Source organism: Chroicocephalus ridibundus, chromosome 8 (genome assembly GCF_963924245.1).
Source record: "Chroicocephalus ridibundus chromosome 8, bChrRid1.1, whole genome shotgun sequence".
NCBI classification, from domain to species: Eukaryota; Metazoa; Chordata; class Aves; order Charadriiformes; family Laridae; genus Chroicocephalus; species Chroicocephalus ridibundus.
In genome coordinates this window covers 40,855,064-40,872,492 of record NC_086291.1, presented here as the reverse complement: position 1 = coordinate 40,872,492, position 17,429 = coordinate 40,855,064, and the positions used below count along the sequence as shown (strand labels likewise).

At 65.0% G+C, this 17,429-nt stretch overlaps 1 protein-coding gene across 1 annotated transcript in view; it reads right to left on the bottom strand.

Annotated features, from left to right (window-relative positions):
- CORO7 (coronin 7) overlaps positions 1–17,418 on the bottom strand; it is a 38,694-nt gene extending 21,276 nt beyond the window's left edge. The window contains exons 1-9 of the mRNA XM_063343307.1: positions 17,254–17,418; positions 13,963–14,059; positions 13,606–13,680; positions 11,957–12,027; positions 11,401–11,584; positions 10,691–10,767; positions 8,794–8,844; positions 471–557; positions 189–271 (exon numbers count right to left, since the gene is read on the bottom strand). Of these exons, the coding sequence (XP_063199377.1) occupies positions 189–271; positions 471–557; positions 8,794–8,844; positions 10,691–10,767; positions 11,401–11,584; positions 11,957–12,027; positions 13,606–13,680; positions 13,963–14,059; positions 17,254–17,313 (785 nt within the window). The 5' untranslated portion in view covers positions 17,314–17,418. The remainder of the gene's footprint in view (positions 1–188; positions 272–470; positions 558–8,793; positions 8,845–10,690; positions 10,768–11,400; positions 11,585–11,956; positions 12,028–13,605; positions 13,681–13,962; positions 14,060–17,253) is intronic.
- Between the last annotated feature and the right edge of the window lie 11 nt (positions 17,419–17,429).

Below are 17,429 nucleotides of genomic sequence, written 5' to 3'. Positions count from 1 at the left end.
GACGCGGCCACACCGTCCCCAGCCTTGTCCCCAGCTTTGTGTCCAAGCGCTGCCAGTGCCAGGAGCTCTCTGCTCCCTCCTGCTCCACCACCGCACTCCCCATGGGTCTCTGACCATGGCATCCCCCCCATGCCACCCCATGTCCTCACCACCCACCCTCCCGCCCTGCAGCGAGTCCCCGTCCTTACCCGGGTGAGGTGTCCAGTGCCACTGTGAGCATCGCCCCGCTGAACCGCCGCGTGTCCCACAGCTTCACCTCCCGTTCCCGCATCTGCAGGGACACAGACACGGCATCAGCGGGCACCTCCCTCACCAGCCAACCTCCCCCTGACCCCCAGCAAGAGCCAGGTCACCTGGTGAGGGGACCTCCTGCTTTCGTGGGGGACAGGCCACCCAAAAAAAGCACCGGCAGGGAGCGTGGCTGGGACACGTTGGTAGCGCCAGGGCCACTTTCCCGGCAAGGACCGTACCTGGCTGAACCCGACGGAGATGAGGCAATCGCTGGAGCCCGTCCAGAGCAGCCGGGAGTCCTTGTTGTGCTCGTGTCCCGGGACGCTCTGCAAGGCACAGGAGACACGGCTGTCAGTGTCACCGCTGGCCGCAGTGGGCACGCCGCGCGGGACGTGTGCTTCACCAGCCGTGAACCGCCGCGGGGCTGAGCGCACGGAGCCGAGCACTGGCTCCCGGCCCCGCTGAGAGACGCCCACGGTGACAGTGCGGTGTGGACAGCCTGCAAGCGGTGACAATCCTGAGCGCCCACCCTGTGCCGGTGCCAGCGTGGTTGCTGTGTGGAGCGGCTGGCCTGGCTCCTGGTGAGGAGTGGAGGGTGGCAGCAGGTAACGTGAGCATGAAAGGTCACGGGGTGGCCCCTTGGTCCCCAGGGGATCTCCCCGTGCCTGGCAAGGGGGCAATGGGCTGGTGTGCCACAAGGAAGCTGCTCCATGCCAGCAGACATGAGAAGAGGCTTGACTGCAGCCATGGCCGGAGTGACAGGGACTTACTTCCCCGGCTGCCTCCCTGGGCTCTTGATCCGTGCTGAATCCCAGCTGTAGGTGCCCGGCGTGTGTCCGGACGCTACTGAAACACCGATGGCAAACTCATCCCAGCCACACTCCCCACACCGCCCTAATCCTGTCCACCTGCACCACCTCATCGTGCCCACTGTCCCCAGCCTGCTGTGTCCCCTGTGCCCTGGTGATGCTCTGCCAAGGACAGAAGGGTATGCGTTACTGCCTGCCGCCTGCTGGCTCCCATGTGGCCCCCAGATGCGTCCTGCGGTTCCCGGCATCCCAGCAGGAGCCGGCAGCCAGCGCTCGCCCCACGGCGCAGGCAGCGCTTGCAGCCCCCCCTCCCCACTCTCGTTTCCCGAGCGCCAATAAAAGACTGCTAACGATTTCGGAGCTGGCATGGAAAAGCAGAGGGCCCTGCCAAAGCTAAACCCGGCGCGGTGCTTCCGGCACCTTTGTGGAGGGCAGGGAAGACCCGGTGTAGGGACAGGAGGGCACGGGGTGCTCACGCGTCCACAGCCTCAGGCTGACACGCACACGGTGACCCCAGTGCCGGAGGAGCTGCATCCCCCTCGCTGTGAGCACCATGCAATGGCCATGATGGCCACTGTGACCACCAGCGAGGCTCTGCCACGGCGGCAGCTCGGCGAGGGCACACAGAGGTGCCATATCTCCCACCCCCCCTACCAGAGAAGCCCCACTGGGAGCAGCCTCCTCCGCTCCTGGCCACCGGCCCCAGCGGGATGCCTGCTCTCCGGAGAGACCTGCAGCCGGGGTGGGAGAAGGCACATGGTGCCAAGTTCATCCTCCCCCTGGCTCCGGCATGCCAGCCCCCTTGCCAGCGCAAACAGAGCGCTCGCCAGCCAGCGCGGCTCGCTTGGAAGAGGCAGCGTTGGCCAAGCTGAGCCCAGCACTCCCAGCCATGGCTGCAGGATGTGGGGCAGGAGGGGCCCGTCTCCTACACGCTGGCACCAGAGCTGGCTCCTGGGGGGAGGAGAAGGGCCTGGAGAACGGAATACATCCCAGGATCGGTGCCGAGAGGGATGGAAACCCTGAGAGCTGGGGCCAGCCTGCTCATGGGCTGGGAGAGCACTTCTGCACCTGAGCCGTGCGGTTGCGGCAGCCAAAACTCAACAGCTGGAGATTCGATAGCTGACCGTGCCGGCTCCACTGGCTCCCGTGCACCGCCAGTCCCCCCGACCATCCAGCACAGCACCCAAGAGACGGCAGCAGGTGACGGCAGCGGGTGATGGTAGTGGGTGACGACGGTGGGTGACAGCCCCCCGGGGCGGGTGGCACGGCTGGCAGAGGGCAGGGCGATGCCGCCGCCGCTCCCAGCCCACGTTGTGCCGGCTGCAGCGCTGGGCCATGTTTTCCGCATTAGTTCCATCCCGGCTGAGCAGTACGTATGGCAGCAAGTATGCAGGGAGGCCGGGGCTGGGGCGGTGGCTCAGGCACCCGGCTGTGCAGATGTTGCCAGAGGTGAGCGTGCGGGGCCTCATGTCCTCCCTGCCGGTGCCTGAGGGTCTCAGCAGGGATGGAGCGGTGTGACCTGGCACCGATGTTTGACACCGGTGTGGTTCGGTCAGCGCAGAGCCCTGGGGTGGCTGTGGGGCTGCTGTGGGTCCCTGGAGCTGGCAGAGACCCCGGCACCCATCCCAGGGTGATGCTGGGACCCCTGTCCTGTGTCCCTGGAGCAGGGGACCAGCCGCTGACCGAGGGATGGGCATCCCTCCCGAGCTGCTCGTCCCCCGGGCAGGCTGAGAGGAGCCCACCAGCTCTGGGCTGGCACATGGGGAGCCGAGGAGGCCTCCCAGCTCCCCGGCCATGCCAGCACCACGGCAGCCCAGCCTCCTCCAGCTCATTGTGCAGCAGCTGGTTTTAGGCAGCCCAGGCTGGGGGGAGCTTGTGCTCCCTGCCGGGAGCCGGATCGGCAGCACAGGGAGGCTTTCCCGGGATCGTTCCTCTCTCTATTTCAACCCATCCCTCCCAGCACAGGCTGGGGTACGGTGCTGGTACCCACGGGGGTCCCCAGCCCTGCTCCCCGTGCAGTCCCGGAGCCCACCGCTGCGGGATGCGGGGGGCTGCCGGGGGGGGGGGGGAGCAGGGCCGGCATGTCAGCTGCAGCTGTTGGCAGTGATGCCGCGGCGGGTCCCGGCGAGCTGGTAACAGCTGCCCGCAGGGAGCGACTGCCTTCAGCTCCTCGGCTGCCTGGGAGAGCTCGACACAAAGCAAACGCTGCTCCGGCGCCGGGGTGATCCCCAGGGTGATCCCTGCCTCCGCAGGGAGCATCACGCTCAGCAGGGATGCAGGGCAGGGAGAGCCCGGGATGAGGAGCCCAGGGCAGAGCCGGGGGGCTGGATGGGTGGGAGGTAGCTGTGGCGGGGTCACAGCTCTGCCCTTGGCAGAGGCCCTGTGGCTAGCAGAGGCCAGGACAGCTCAGCCCTTCCCATGCCTGTGGCTGGCAGAGCATGGGCATGGCCAGCAGACCGCGAGCATCTGACCCCCGTGGGAAGCAGCCCCAGCGGAGGGACCGACGTGGTGCAGGAGACACCAGAGCCGGGCTGAGCCATCCCTTTGCCAGCGGGTGCCAGGGCAGGAGGGGTCCCCCCAGGCTCTGGGGACAGACACCTCCTCCCTGTACCAAAGGATGGGTCCATGCACATGGGGGAAGCCATCGCTCCCTTCAAACACCACAAGGCAGCGAGGGGCAGGAGGAACGGCTTCCTGGGGAGCCGAGGGGGTTAACCACGGCTCTGCATCCTCCTCCTCCCGGCACAAGAATGTGATCTCCCCCGGTTGCCAAATCCCGGTTACTCCAGAGGTGGCCAGGAGAGCAGAGCAGCCTCTCCCAGGCCAGCCCCACTCCTGGTCTCTGCCCAGAACTTGGGGACACCCTGAGCTGTGTCCTGCCCCCGGGGATCCGCAGGGAGCCCAGCCACCAGACATGGTGGCAGTGATGCTCCGGCAGCCATCACACTGCTGGCACTGCCCCTGCCCGCTGCCGGGTGTGGGGTGTTTGTGTAGGGAGGGAATGGGGTGACCCCCCCTCCTTCCCATGCTCCCTGATCCCCCCAGCATCGCCATGGTGGCCCCGCATCCCGGGGAGCTGGGCAGGCTCTGCCTCTGACACCCCACTGCCAGAACAGCCCCCGGCTCCATCCGGCCTCTCCTGCCCTCGGCGAGGCCAATGCAACGTCCCCGAGGATGCCACTGCCCCAGCAAGGGCAGGAGGGCGAGCGTGCTCCCTCCGGGACAGCCCCCATGGCTGCAGAGGCTCCCACCTCGGCATGGATGCTCAGGCAGGGGGCTGGGATGGGAGCAGGGCAGAAAGCAGCATCCAGCAGCCATCACCTATGTCCCTCGTCTCCTGCATCTCTTCCTGCGGCCGCCAGCCCCACAAGCCCTGCTATGAGGCTGTTCTTAAATCCCCAAAACACCTGTGCCCTCTTGACTATGAGCCTGCCGGGAGCCCCAGGTTGGACAATGAGCCGGGGGGGCTCCCGAAATGCCGTGCTGGAGCGCCATCCCCAACGCCGACCTGCACCCTGCCAAGCCGGCGAGGGAAGGGCACCCAGGCGAGGTGGGTGCCCATGGACCCACATCCCTGGCGATGCTGCCGGCTCATCCCGAATCCTCCTTGACTTCCCCATGTCTGCCATACCAAGCGGCATTCCTGGGAAGGACGGCCGAGGGGGAAGCAGAGCAGAGGAAATATAAACAGTCCCGTGCAGCTACGCTGGGGAACAGAAGCATGAGAGCGCCGAGCGTGCGGTGCTATAAATAGGCAGCCCAGAGCCAGGCCAACTTTTTCAAAGCTTCCCACGGTCTCCTTGGGAATGTGGGATGCTGTGGACCTTCCCCCAGCCCGGAGGAAGCCACTGCCGAGGCTGGGAGTCAGGTACCCCCGGGGTGACCCCGGCGTGGGATCCCGCGCCGATGGGGTTGGGGGAGAGGAAGGCTAAAAGTCTCTCTATGTCCTGATGCGCCTTCGCCCGATGAGCGGTCCCCAACCAGCCCCGGGCTGACGGCCGCATCCTGGGCAGAGGTGACACGTCGGGGTCCGTGGGGTCCTGGCTGTGGGCATGGCTGGGTCAGCCTAGCCTGGATCCCCACCTCACCACAGCATCGCCCTGCCACCATGGCCACGCTGCCCACGGAGACCCTCTCCCCGCCACCATGGCAGGGGCTCATGTGGCCCATGGGACAGTGGCGACAGTTTGAGAGAGGGGCTGGAGTCCCTCTCCCCTCTCAGGGCCATGGGCAGAGGTGGGACATCTCAGTCCGGGTGGACAGTGCAGTCCTGCCCCACACCGGGTGCCTGGGGGGCTGCGAGGCCCGGGTGTTCCCGGGAACTGAGCCCTGTCCCCGGTATGGCCCACGAGGTGGGGGGACAAACCCATGGTGGGGACAAACCCACAGGGACACCCTTCCCAGCTGTCCCCAGCTGCCCTTAGCCCCAGTCCGGCTCATTAAAACAGAGCTCATTAAAACGTGAGCAGGAACGTGCGTTCGCCCGGCGTGCGCGGCCGTTCCCTCGCCCCCGGTCCTGCCCAAACGCCGGCGGGGGAAGCAGTTTCTCGTGAGAACGAAGCCGACTCCTCTCCATCCCACACTGGCCGCGCTCGGCGGCGGCCCCGCAGCCCGACACCGGCGGCGCCCGCCGCGTTCTGTAATGGGAGCCAGGTGCCGGCCAGATGCGCGCGGCGTGCGGGGGCGGGATGCGGCCGTGGGCTGCGGAGCGATGCTGCGGCCGGCAGACATCGCTCTGCTACACCAAACCAGGGCACAGGCTTGCGTGGGGCTGCACTGCGTGGGACAGTCCCCCCCACGTAGCAGCTTTCTGCCACCGCGAGCCACCTCCCTTCTTTCCAGCAGCATCTCCAAGCATTTTGGGGTTTTTTTTAAGGTTTGCACACCCATGGCAATAAATATTTTTGAGGCTGCACCCCCAGCAGATGTATATTGGTTGATGTATAAATGATACGCACCTACTGAAGGTCTAATAATTTCTCCATACCCCCCGCCCGCATTACTGTGCGCACCCTGCTTTGCTTTAGAGGACGGGCAAGACCCCAGCCCGCTGTGTGGTCAGGGTGCCGCATGCCCGTCTTGTCCCACCAGCCACAGGGAGTGGAGATGGCCGTTTTGTGGCTTTTGCCCAGGCACTGCGGGGTGGGAGGGGAGAAGCGCCGAGCCCTGAGCCACGGCAGAGCCGAAGCCGGGAGGGAGAGGATGTGACTTGCTTCCAGAGAGAGGGGTCAAGGCGAGGAGGGCGACCACCAGCACCCGTGGGAGGGGAGGGAGGGCTGTGGCTGGGGCAATGCGGCCTCGGGAGGGGATGAAGCAGATGATGGGACTCAGGGGAACGCTCCAGAAGGATGGTGGCACTCACACCCGCACCCAGCCAGGCACGGGGAGGCACCGTGGCAGGACCCGCTGCAACAAAGGGGTGGCCCTGGCATCTCCACTGCCAGCTTAGGGTCCCCGAGGAGCAACGGGGTGCAAGCACAACCCTAATGCCCTAATGCTCCCTGCTCTAGCCCAGACCGGCCATGAGAAGCTGGGCGTCCAGCAGGGTGAGGCCACTGCTCTCCCAAGGGAAATCAGGGCCTTGGGTACATAACTGGGCACCCTGTGGGGTCAGCCAGAGCCCAGCCATGCTGCTCTTGCTGCGTCACACGCTCCTGCCCGCTGCTCAAAATAGCTGCCACGGCCGTAGCCAGGAATGGGGGGAGTCAGGCCCCCGCCGGGGCACGGCCGTGGGGCGCGGGCATCCTGCCAGTCACCCTCCTCATCATCCATCCTTGGTCCCCAGCCCCATGCGTGCCGCATCCGAGAGCGCCATCAGGCATCACGGAACCGTGGCGGGGACCCCTCCTCCCCCAGGACTCTTTTAGCTCCTTCTCATCCTTTTCCCCTGCTCTAAAAAAAGGAACGCTTTAATGAGGGAGGCTTGGCAAATTAAGAAAACCAGCCGGAGGAGCAGCCCTCTGCCGAGGCTGGCTCCGGCACCGTGTGCCGCAAAGGGAGCGGGGTGAGCCGGCAGCGGTCCTGAGCCCCAGCCCTTCGCCTGCTGTGGAGGAAACCCAGCCTGCGGCGCCACAGGGGCCAGACCAGCTGGAAAACCCATCACACCGCTCACCTCTCCGAAAAAAAAAACCCTGGGCGACTTCAAAGCCGGGAGCTCGCAAGGTGCTGGCACCATACGGTGGCCCCGGCATCACCCGGTTTCGTAACCGCACTGGCCCGGGGGGAGAAGGAGCCTTTCCAAATAACCCGGCCCTCCAGCAACGGGGGAAAAAAAAAGAAAAAAAAAACAAAACAAAACACAGGAGTGTTATTCCTCTTGGCTAAGCAAGTCCTGTGCAAACTTCCAGAGGATTTATGGCATTTTAAAGTTTTCCCCTTCAGCGCAGTACTTCTCCAAGACTAAACATCTTCATCAATTCTCAGTCGGCCGGGGTTAGGGCTACGGCACGGCAGCGCTCAGCCCCAGCAGCGAAGGTGCATATTTCTCTTGGCAAACCCCGAGCGCCGGCCCCGGGCTGGATCAGACGGCAGCGGAGGGAAGCGAGCTGCCTGCTTTGAACAGCCACCATCACTCACACGTTATTTTTAATAGCTCAGCGAGACAGAGTCCACCCTCCCCGGGAGACTTGGCTCGAGCCCATCGCCCTCGCAGCTTTGCCGAAACGCCGCTATAGAAGCCGACAGGTCTGGCAGGGGGAGAAGCCGGGGGCAGGCGAGGAGGGGAGCAGTGCCCGAGGCCGGCGGAGGATGGGCACAGGATGGATTTGGGATCAAATGGCGGATGGGTAGCCTCCAGCCACGCCGGGTGGCACCCAGAGCAGGGGAGCGTCACTGGGGCCGCTTGAGGGCTGGGAGCACTTTGCCCTGGCTGGCTTGCACGTGTAACCGCTGGGTTTATATTCATATATGGTGGTGGTGTATTTATAAGGCTGCCTGAAGGATTAGGGCACCCTCAAAAAGCACCCAGGGGTCTTACAGGAGCTCAGCACCCGGGCTCCATGCAGGGGCAGCGGCAGCAGCGGCCCCGGCACAGCACAGCACTGGAGCACTGGTTCCCTCCGGTCGGTGCCCAGGGTTACTGGCGTGCCGGAGCACAGGCACCGGCAGCCATCAGCTTCCCGAGCCCACGGACACACGCATACCGGCAGCAGGAGAGACACAAGGAGCGGCAGAGCTATCTCGCCCTGCTCTCCACTGCATCCCTCCCCTCCCAAAGGCTTCCAGTCGCAAGGGCCGTTGGCTGTCGGCAGCCAGAGCCCCCAAGCCACAGGAAACCTCTAATAAGAGGCTGTTTAAACTCGACGTCAAGGCTTAAGTCCTCTACTTATTGCCTAATCGCTGCTATTTGCTGAGCTGTGCGGATCCAGCCGCCCAGCCCTCACCCTTGGCAGGTCCTCGTCCCCAAGAGCCTTTCGCCCTGCTCCCACAGAGCCGGGGAGCCCGCAGCCCTCGTACCCACGGGACTCGGGATCGCTGCCTGCAGGCAGCCAGCCCTGGCAGCAGCCTGCCAGTGCACCGGGAGAGCTCACCGGCCCCGACGGGAGGGCAGGGGTCCCCTGCGCCAAACCCCACCGGGGCCAAGGAGGAAGCTGCCCACTCCCCCTGCCCTCAGCCCATGCCGTCGCGTTGCCTCTCCCAGGCTGTCCCAGGGCTGTTTGGGGCACCCAGCCCGCCCCATGGCGGGCAGCAGGCACCCCACAGCAGGCAAGGCTGCCCGCACCACGTCACCCAGCGCACCCGGGAGGGACAATACCTGGGAGGCAGCTGGGCTTGCTCGGGGGTCAAAGATCCGCAGTTTCTTGTCCTGTTGAGATAAAAAGAAAACAGAGGAGGGTTAAGGACCCCGGGGCCAGCGGGATGTCAGCCTGTATTAGGCAGAAGGCTGGAGCGAGCAGCCCCCCTCCTTCCTGCCCATCACTCTCCTGCCTGTAGGGCCTGCCCCTGTGGATGGCTTGCACAGTGTCCCCCAGGTCATAGAATCATAGAATTGTTAGGGTTGGAAGGGACCTTAAAGATCATCTCGTTCCAACCCCCTTGCCATGGGCAGGGACACCTCCCACTAGATCAGGTTGCGCAGAGCCCCATCCAGTCTGGCCTTAAAAACTTCCAGGGATGGGGCTTGGAAGTTTTTAAGGTCCTGTCCCACATCGTGGGCAGGGGCACACCCCCAGGAACCCCATAGCCTCACCAGGACCCCGACAACCTCAAAACTGCTCCCAGAGAAGGGGGAAGCCTCCAATGTAGAGCCAGGGCTGGAGCCCAACCTCTCAGATGCTGTCCTGCCTGCGCTCCCCAGCATCCCACTGGCAGGGGAGTGAGCCCCCCCGCCCCAACCAAATTTGGGGGTGGGATGACCTTTGGAAAGGGCTGGCTGGTGTGCAGAGACAGCAGGGAGGTGCACCAGTGCCAGCCTTGCTGCCAGGGGTGTTATTTGGGGAGTGCACACCGTGCTGGCTAGACTCACATGGCATGACACAGCACAGTGATGCTGCTGCGGGCTGACCTGCACCCCACGGCACGGCTCGGGGTCATAGAATCACTGAGTGGTTTGGGTTGGAAGGGACCTTAAAACCCACCCAGTGCCACCCCCTGCCCTGGGCAGGGACACCTCCCACCACACCAGGTTGCTCCAAGCCCACTCCAACCTGCCCTTGAACACCTCCAGGGATGGGGCAGCCACAGCTTCTCTGGGCAACCTGGGACAGGGGCTCACCACCCTCACAGCAAACAATTTCTTCCCAATATCTCATCTCAATCTCCCCTCTTCCAGCTTAAAACCATTCCCCCTCATCCCATGGCTGCCCTCCCTGATCCAGAGTCCCTCCCCAGCTTTCCTGGAGCCCCTTTAGTGACTGGAAGGTGCTCCAAGGTCTCCCCGGAGCCTTCTCTTCTCCAGGCCGAACCCCCCCAGCTCTCTCAACCTGTCCTCACAGCAGAGGGGCTCCAGCCCTCCCAGCATCTCCGGGGCCTCCTCTGGCCCCGCTCCATGTCCTTCCTGTCCTGAGGACTCCGAAGCCTGCTCGCTCAGTACAGGGCTCCCACCGCTCGCTCAGCCTCCACACTCGGCCTCCATGCTCCACCTCGGGCCCACCTGCTCGCTCAGCCCGCGCGCTTGGCCTCCCCCCTCGGCACAGGGGGGCTGCCTGCCCGCTCGGTCCGCACGCTCAGCTGGGCTCGCGCGCTCGGTCCTCCTCACCCGGCCTCTATGCACGGCCTGGGGGCCCGGCAGCCTGCTTGGCCCGCACGCTTCGCCTCCACGCTGTGCCTGCGCGCTGAGCACAGAGGGGAGACGGCTCGCTCCGGCCGTACGCTCGCTCTGCCCGCACGGCCAGCATGGAAGCCCACCCGCTCACTCGGCCGGCCGCCATGCTCGGCCTGGGAGCCTGCCCGCTCGCTCGGCCTGCGCGCTTGGCCGCCATGCAGGCTCTGCGCACAACCCGTGCGCTTGGCGTGTCCGGCAGTGCGCGGGCAGCGAGTGGCAGGCGCCATCTAGTGCTCCTGTCCTCCTCGGCTCCGGCGCCGCTCGCTCACCCCATTTCTGCCCTTTTCTCCCCAAAACGGGTTCACCGTGTGCCCCCCAGGACCGGGGCGCAGCCAGCCTGGCCATGCCGCGCGGTGCCACAGGGAGGTCGCCCATGCGAGCCGCTCACCTTGCAGGAGGTGCCGAGGAGGCGGCCGTCTGGCTTCCAGGCCAGGCTCTGGAGCTGGTCGCCATGGGGGTCCAAGGCTGCAGGGGGAAAGCAGGGTCAGGAGCGGGACCAAGCAGGGCTCCTCCCGCGGACAGGAGCCATCGTTCTCCCACCCGTGAGCACCAGAGCGCTTCCCAGGGGAAACGGCCTTTCCCAAGGGCCGGTGAAAGCCAGAGCAGGGGACAGGACCCACCGGAACGCTGCTGTGTCCGTGCAGGGAGCATCCCCACTCTGCTGGCAGCTCCATCCAAAGGGCAGGAGCCCTGGGAAAGCCACAGGGGGCTCACACCTCCAACGCTGCCGCCCAGCCTCCTCTCCCCGTGGGGCTAGCTGAGGTCTGGGCAAGGCTGGTCAGCAATAGCCCACGGCGCTCACTTCTACCCACACGCTGGGACACGCAGGGAAAGGGACCTGTCACCCCAGGGGATCCCCCAGCAAAGCTGCTACAGACACCCCAGGCAGTACTGGAGCCTTTTACACTGCTACATCGCAGCATAGGGGAGCCCAGGGACAGGCACAAGGGGCTGTGATGCTCCCTGCCCAAAAAGCCACCCATGCTGCCCGTTTGGTGACACCGAGATCCGGACTTGAGCCCGTTGCTTGAGCCCAGGCCACCAGGACGGTGGAGATACATGTCGTGGGCAGGAGCTGGCTGGCACGGTCATGCCTACCTGTCAGTGGCTGCTGCTGTCCCACATCCCAGACGGTGACCTGCTTCCCCATGCCGCTGGCCAGGACGCCGTCCGCCGTGGGGTGGAACTGCAGCATATCCACCGGGCCTCCCCTGGGCCCCAGGGTCAGCCCTGCGGCACTGGGCATGTCCTGGCCGCTCTCGGGCAGGCGCCACACCTTCACCTGCAGCCCCAGGGAGAGGTGGGTCAGTACCCAGATGGAGGAGCCAGACCCAGCTGGGTGCCAGCAGCGGTTAACCTGGGCTTGCTGCTTTTCCAGGCTTTGGTCCCTGAGGACACCAGGTGACCCCTCATCATTGCTGGGTGGGATCAGAGCTGTGGGCATCCCAGGTGGGAGAGGGCTGACAACCATCTGCCCTGTCCCCCACAACCTGGGGACATCCCACACCATTCCCCAAAGCTGGCACCCTCCATCCCATGCTCCTCTTATTTCCATCCCTCCATCTCCCATCTCCTCTGGGCTCTACAGTGAATCCCAGGGACATGCTGGGGGCCAGGGGGTGCCCCCCTGGGACCCCGGCCACTGAGCACTCACCGTCTCGTCAGCAGAGCCTGTAGCCAGCAGGAGCTGATCGAAGGGCGAGAAGTCAAAGTCTGTCACCACATCTGGAAGGAGAAGGGCAGAGGTTGGTCCTCATCTGACCCCTGCAGATGGCACGTCTGCCCACATTTGCTCTTCCCCAGCCTCAGGCTCTTCAGACACACACGTGGGGGCGGGCAGCAGGGGTCAGATCCAGCCCCACCGAGGCATTTGGGAGCAGCTTGGCTCTGCTGTGAGAGCCTGAGCACCTCCACACTGTCCGTCAGGGTCTCACAGCCCTTCGGTGGGGGATGGGAACCCTGAGGGGCAGCCCCACACCATTGCATCTCCCTGTCTAACCCATCGCCACCCAGGTTTAGCTCTGATTTCAGGACGGACATCCCCAGGAGGCACAGGGCGTCTGTGCTGGCCCGGACGCCGGCAAGCGAGGCCATACTGGCAACAAGGCCCCCTTTGTAACGCCCCGGCTCAGCGTGCCGGCGGCAGGGACACTGCTCGCCATTCCGGCGGCAAATCCATGCTGGAGAAAGGCTGGCACCATCACCAGCAGCCCCTCGAATGCATTTGGCATGCTCAGGAAAGTAGGTCACTGTGTACTTTTCCGCTTCCAGGAGGCTGCGGAGAGACAGGCCCAGGAGGCACGAAAAGCCAGCAGCTTGCTCTGCTGCATTTGCCCCGGGAGGAGAGAAAAAAAAAATAAATCCCTTCCCCACTTCGAAGGCGTTGCTCTGGCACGGCCGGCTTCAAAGGGCTCGTGCTAAATCTCATTAAGAAGCCATTAACGTTGCGCTGGCTCCCCGTGCACCCCTCCAGCGCTCCCTTGGGAGCAGCAGAGCTCACAGCGCAGCTCTCCGTACCCATCCCTGCCAAGGCACCGCACGCAGGAAGGCAGCGGCGACGCTGGGATCGGCTCCCATCTTGCTGCTCTGGTGCAATTTTTTTGGGGAAATGGGGGGTCAGCACCGCCCAGGCTGGCACTGCTGCTCCGACACCAGGAGAGGGGTACCCTGGGTTCCCCAGCACTCCTTCCCCGTGCCCAGGCAGGAGGCAGAGCCCTCCTCCTCTGCAGCGTGTGCTCCTCTGCCAGTGGCAATGCTGCCAGCCGCCTCTCCCCCTGCTGCGCTCGCTCTGCCCACGTCAGAGCGGCTCAGGGCCACGGAGCCACAGGTCTGGCCTGTTCCTCCCATTGCTGGAGCCGGGTACACCCGCGGTGATGCCATCCCCAGCTCCTCTGCCAGCCCGGCACTGGTTGTACTGGGAATTTCAGGGCGTGCAATGAGTAACATGGGAAGGGTGTGCTAGAGAAGCAGCATGAGCAAGAGCTACGTGCCCAGACCTCGCTGCAGCTTGGAGATGAAGGGACGTGGATCAGTTTGGCTCCTTCGCAAAAGCCCAGCATGGCTGCAGCCGGCTTGTGCCTCACACACCAGCGAGACCTGTCAGGGTCACCCTGCCCGTGGGTGATGGTCCCTGGGGACTCCAGCAGCTCCCTCAGCCCCTCGCCTGGGAAACAGACAGCCCAACACAGCATCCCAGGCTGGACTCAGCACCTGACCCCCTCCGCCAAACGCCTCCTGCGGATGGTAGGAGGTGGGTGGAGGCGGGGGACAAGCCGTGCCGGGGCTGGCAGACACCCAGCTCACCTGAGTGGCAGCAGAGCTGAGACACGGTCCTCTTGCCTCCATCCTCGCACTCCAGTGGCACGATGCCCAGCACTCCTGCAGGAGAGGACACAGGAGCAGGTCACCAGCCTGCCCATCGCCTACACAATGCTCCAAGGAACGCCCCGCAGCCTGGGATACGGTGGGACCACCCAGCTTCGCAATGCAAGCCAAGAGATGTGGGACTGTCAGCACCTTTGGAGGAACTCAGGGAGAGCCTCCTCCCCTCACCCTTGTGCCTCCTGGGGTTCATGGGGCCACCCAGGCGCCCCAGCAACAACAGGGACGCATCCATCCCACCCCCCAGCCATGCTCGGCACCCCTTCCCGTGTGTCTCACCTGCCGCCTCAGCATTGAACGCGATCCAGCGGCAGCTGGCCTTCACGTGGTTCCCACAGGACGTGAGGGAGCCCGCTCGGATACCCCCGATCCAGGCCTGGGATGGAAAGGGAAAACCCACATCAGGAGATGCCTCTGCTTTGGAGGGGCCCAACGCTGCGGCCGGAGCTTGGCTGGAGGGGAGACAATGAAGCATCGGCGCAGCATCGCTAGAGACCCTCAGCCCCAACAGAGCCCCCACAGCGATGGACATGGCACTACCTGGAGGCTGCCAACACCAATAGGGCACATTTTTAGGGCCCCATCCTCTGGGGAGACGGGACAATGTGGCTGCTCACGCTCCCTGCATAAAAGCGCAGCCCTCGCCGAGGCTGGGGTCTTTGGGGACAGCTTTGCCAGGAATGGGGAGACAGGAGCAGCCCGGCTCTCCCAAAACTGTCCCAGCCCTGGGCTCTCCCACAGTGGGAAGGACTCAGAGGACTTTGCGATAAATTGATGTCAGGGAATTTGGGATGGGACAAAGGCTGTGAAGCATCACAGGGGCTGTGACTGCCTGGGGCAGATAAATGACTCCGAACAGGTCCTTCCCACATGGACACTCAGCCAAGGAGCTTCATTACAGCTCCAAATCCCTCTTTACAGTGTTTCTCACTACTATTCCACAGCGAGCACTGCACCTGTGGGGCACCAGGACACCCTGTGCCAGCCGGACCCGCTCCAGGTGACACAGACACCCGACCTCAAGTGGCCACCAGGACCGTGAGCTCCCTGGCCACCAGGACCATGAGCTCCCCGGCACACCCAGGGCCAAGTCCAACCCTCAGGCAAAGGCGGGTGTTTTACAGGTGCCACCATGCCTTCGTGCCCTCCTGTGGCCACCGGCACGGCAGAGAGCTTCCCCGGGTGTGCGGGGCAGCAGACACCCTGCAAGCAGCATGTTGCACAGAAGGAGCTGTGTACGCAGCCCCAAAAAGAGCGAGCCCTGTGTTTCCTCTCCTTGCAGGGCTTCCTTTTGAGGCCTGACAGAGAGCAGCAGTTCCTGCAGCACTTCCTCTGGTCCTTGTCACAGCAGCCAGCTCGGTGGCAGACCCGTTAACCCTTCTCCTGCTGAAGGGAAGCTCCTCTCCCTGCACCCAGCAGGCGGGACGGGGGCTGCAGTGGGGACGGGGAACAGGTCTGGAGCCTGACTGAGACCCAGGAGGAAGGGTCCCACCATCTACACCCCCCTCACCCTGCACTGATCCCTCAGCGAGGGGGGTCACTGGCCACATCTGCATCAGGGGGTACCACGGGGGACACCTGCAGCAAGGTTTCACACAGGGACCACTGGGCTGGTCCATCTCAGCCCCACAACATCCCCCACACGTGTGGGAGCCCTTGGGGATGCAATCCTTCCCGCAGCATGCCAAGGTGGCCACTAAAGGACATGGTACCATCCTGCCTACGTCCCTAAACCAAAGCGGAAGCTTTCAGGGCGCCTCTGCCCGCAGAGCCCTGCAGGCGCTGCCCGGAGGGGAGAAGCGACTCAGATCTGATCCTTCGTGTTTACACTGCGCTTCCTGATCCAGCCAGGTCAAGCGTCTGCCTTCACCTCCGTAAACAAGCCGCTCTGCTCGGCCAGGGACACAAACATCGTTTCCCGCTGTGACACCCGAGATGGGTTCTGAGAGGAGATGTACATCTCCCACCTCCTCCCCCGCAAAGCTGGGTGACGTGGCCTCGCTTCCCGGGGACACCGTTTCACGCCTGGGTGGGAAATGCCTTTCGGAAAGGCCACCTCCCGTGTGCCGAGCCTGGAGCAGGCAGCTGGAGGCAGAGCAGATGCCTCCCCGCACACTGGGGCGAGAGCATGCTGTCCCTCGGTGTTCCCACCGATGCTGGGATGCTCGAGGCCAGGCACCATGACAGGGGCCACCACGTCGCCTCCTACAGTTGAAGCTGAGGGGGGTGTTTTGGGTGCAGAGGTGTGCGAGCACAGGACAGGCCACCTTGACCAGGAAGGGACAGGGAAGGAGAGCGCTGATGTCCAAGGGCTGGGAGACAGATATTTCCGTGGCCTTGGGGGCCCCCAATTCTTTTGGAAGGCAACAAGATGCAAAGATTTTTAGCAGCATCACCTGCCCAGCATAAACCCTCCTCTTCTGGCCACACGGTCAATGCCAAAGGGTACCGACTTCCCGCACCTGTGTGCCACCCTGGCATGTCTGGTGACCAAAGCAGCCTGCGCCATGCAAGTGGTCCACACTGTCCCTTCCCCACATGGGGCTGTCCCCGGCAGGGACCCTGCTCTAGCCATGCCAGCTCCCCTCTGCCCCACAGGATCCCACCACCCAGCTCCACCACGGCGGAGCAGTGGCAACCTCACTCATGGCCACAGTGCTATGGAGATGCCGAGCGTGTCGAGCTTGGGGACCCCCTGGAAGGGCTCCATGCCCTGACAATGCTCCCCAATGTGGCCCACCCAGCACAACCCACCCCATCCCGGTATCTCTTCGCAAGCCGAGATGGATCACGACACTCTGCACGGTTGGGGCTGGTTATTCATGGGGAATAACGTGGAATTCATGGGCCGGAGCTGGGTACCACCTGGCTCCCCACAGCCCGGTGAGACCCACCAGACCTGCCCGGCCTCGGCGGTGCCAAGCTCTGCAGCCAGCGGGCAGGGTGATGGCGCTCAGCACCGTCCCGCGGGGCCCCAGCGCTTCCCCTTTGCCTGCGGAAGCAGGGTGACTGGAGCGGGGCCCAGCACTTCACGCTCGGGGTGCATGCTTCTCCCCTTGGCACGGGCAAGCCCACACTGCCCGGGGCGTGCCAGGCATGGGCGAGTTGGCAGCACGAACCGGGGGCCAACCGCCTGTGCCAGCCAGGGCCCGGTGCCCGGCCACCACGGGGACAGGCACCCCAAGACAGCGGCACCGGAGCTGCTCAGGGCTGGGGGGGCCGCACCGCCCTGGGAGAGGGCTGGGGTCCCTCACCGGCACCCGGCTGCAGACTCCCCGTGGATGGCAGGGTGGGAAGCGGTGGGTGGCAAGGAGGGGCCGCCCGGGTGAGGCTATCGCACGGGGCTGGGGACCGGGACAGGGGGCTGGGGACCGGCGGCCTGGAGACCGGGAAACGGTGTCTGGGTACCGGGGGATCCGGCATCCCGGCGGTGCCGCAGCAGCGGGACCCGGAGCCCCGGCATCCCGGGGCCGCCCCACCGCTGCTACGGGGCTGGTTCTACCCCAGCCCCGCCGCCCCCGCGCCCACCCCCCCGGTACCGGACGGCGGGTACCGCCCCGCGGCGCTCACCTCCCTGCGGGGCAGCCGGGCCTCGGTGTGCCGGAACTTGGACGCCTTGAAGCGGTTCATGGTGCTCCGGTCGCACCGAGCCGCTCCGGGGACGCCGCCGCCACCGCCACCACCGGCCCCGCCCCGGGACACGCCCTCGCTTAGCCCCGCCCCTCCGCGCTGGACACGCCTCCCCC